Raw genomic sequence first — 1182 nt, forward strand, 5'->3', positions numbered from 1 at the left:
ATCTGTTAAACCTTATGATGTATTCAACATGTGTTTCCAAAAATCTATGTCAATTGTCTGTCTTTTCTGCTGATTAAATTTAATTGACAAAAGTAAGAAAGGGAGGGTTAGAGTGAAATTTTATCCAGGCCCATCATTAATCATCATGTCATCAGCAGCAGCAGTTTCCATCACGTCTGTTTACTCAGAGGACACTTGGAGCACCCCTCTTTCCCCACTACTTATGTCCCCAAAGCTGCTGCAGCTGATGGGGCCATAAACGGACAGTGCCTGAGCTATAGCCAAGGTGCTTAAGGGACAGAGCAGCAACCTACCCCCCGCATCCTCCAACAGCTTCCTCTTACACAGACTCAGAGAATCTGCTGAGCTGCTCCCCGGGCAAACAACACATGTGGGCAGCTGGGCTGCACCAAGCAGAGGGGTTTGTGTTCAGGGCTGTATCACTGTGGGTGGTGAATGTGTAGCTTGCACGCAGTAATAAATCCCAACATCCTCAGCCTCCACCCTACTGATTTTGAGTGTGAAATCTGTCCCTGACCCACTGCCACTGAACCTGTCAGGGACCCCAGAGGCACGTTTGGAAGGCCTATAGAACAATAGCCGAGGAGACTGGCCTGGCTTCTGAAGAAACCATTCCAAATAGGTGTTTCCATCATCGGATAGAAGGCTCTGACTAGCCCTGCAGGAGATGGAGACCGGCTCTCCAGGGGTGATGAGCAGGGAGAGTGGAGTCTGGGTCATCACAACATCCCCACTGGATCCTAAAATAATAATAAAGAAGTGCAAAGTCGAATGAATATTATGAGCAGTTTTTATAATTTTCCTACCGTTATTTACCTCAGGCTATTTTGTATGTGTGATTTTGATTCATATACTAAATATTGCCAATTTCAAAAATTAACAGAGAGCTGAAAGGCACAGAAGTGTCTCTAGAAGTCACGTACACCATCATCCACTCTCTGAGCCAGAGTCTTCCCCAGAGCACAGGTCCTTGATGCTTCTGGAATCTTCCTCATTCTCACGGATCTAAACCTCATGTGCCCCATTCTGGAGGATAGACGTGCACATCTCACACATGGACAGAACACACATGGGAAGCGGTGGGCTCCAGAGCTCACCCTCCACCCCATTCTCCTCCCTCATCTTCTTCTGCCCTTACCAGGGATCCAGAGCATCAGCAGC

The 1182-nt window shown here is 47.6% G+C and overlaps 1 gene segment (V, D, J or C); it reads right to left on the minus strand.

Moving 5' to 3' along the window:
• Positions 1 to 429: 429 nt before the first annotated feature.
• On the minus strand, positions 430 to 1175 carry LOC103608536. The segment is given in 2 exon segments: positions 430 to 761; positions 1160 to 1175. Coding segments are annotated over 2 exon segments (348 nt in total).
• Positions 1176 to 1182: the final 7 nt, after the last annotated feature.

Source organism: Galeopterus variegatus, unplaced genomic scaffold (assembly GCF_000696425.1).
Source record: "Galeopterus variegatus unplaced genomic scaffold, G_variegatus-3.0.2 Scaffold8540, whole genome shotgun sequence".
Classification (NCBI taxonomy): Eukaryota; Metazoa; Chordata; class Mammalia; order Dermoptera; family Cynocephalidae; genus Galeopterus; species Galeopterus variegatus.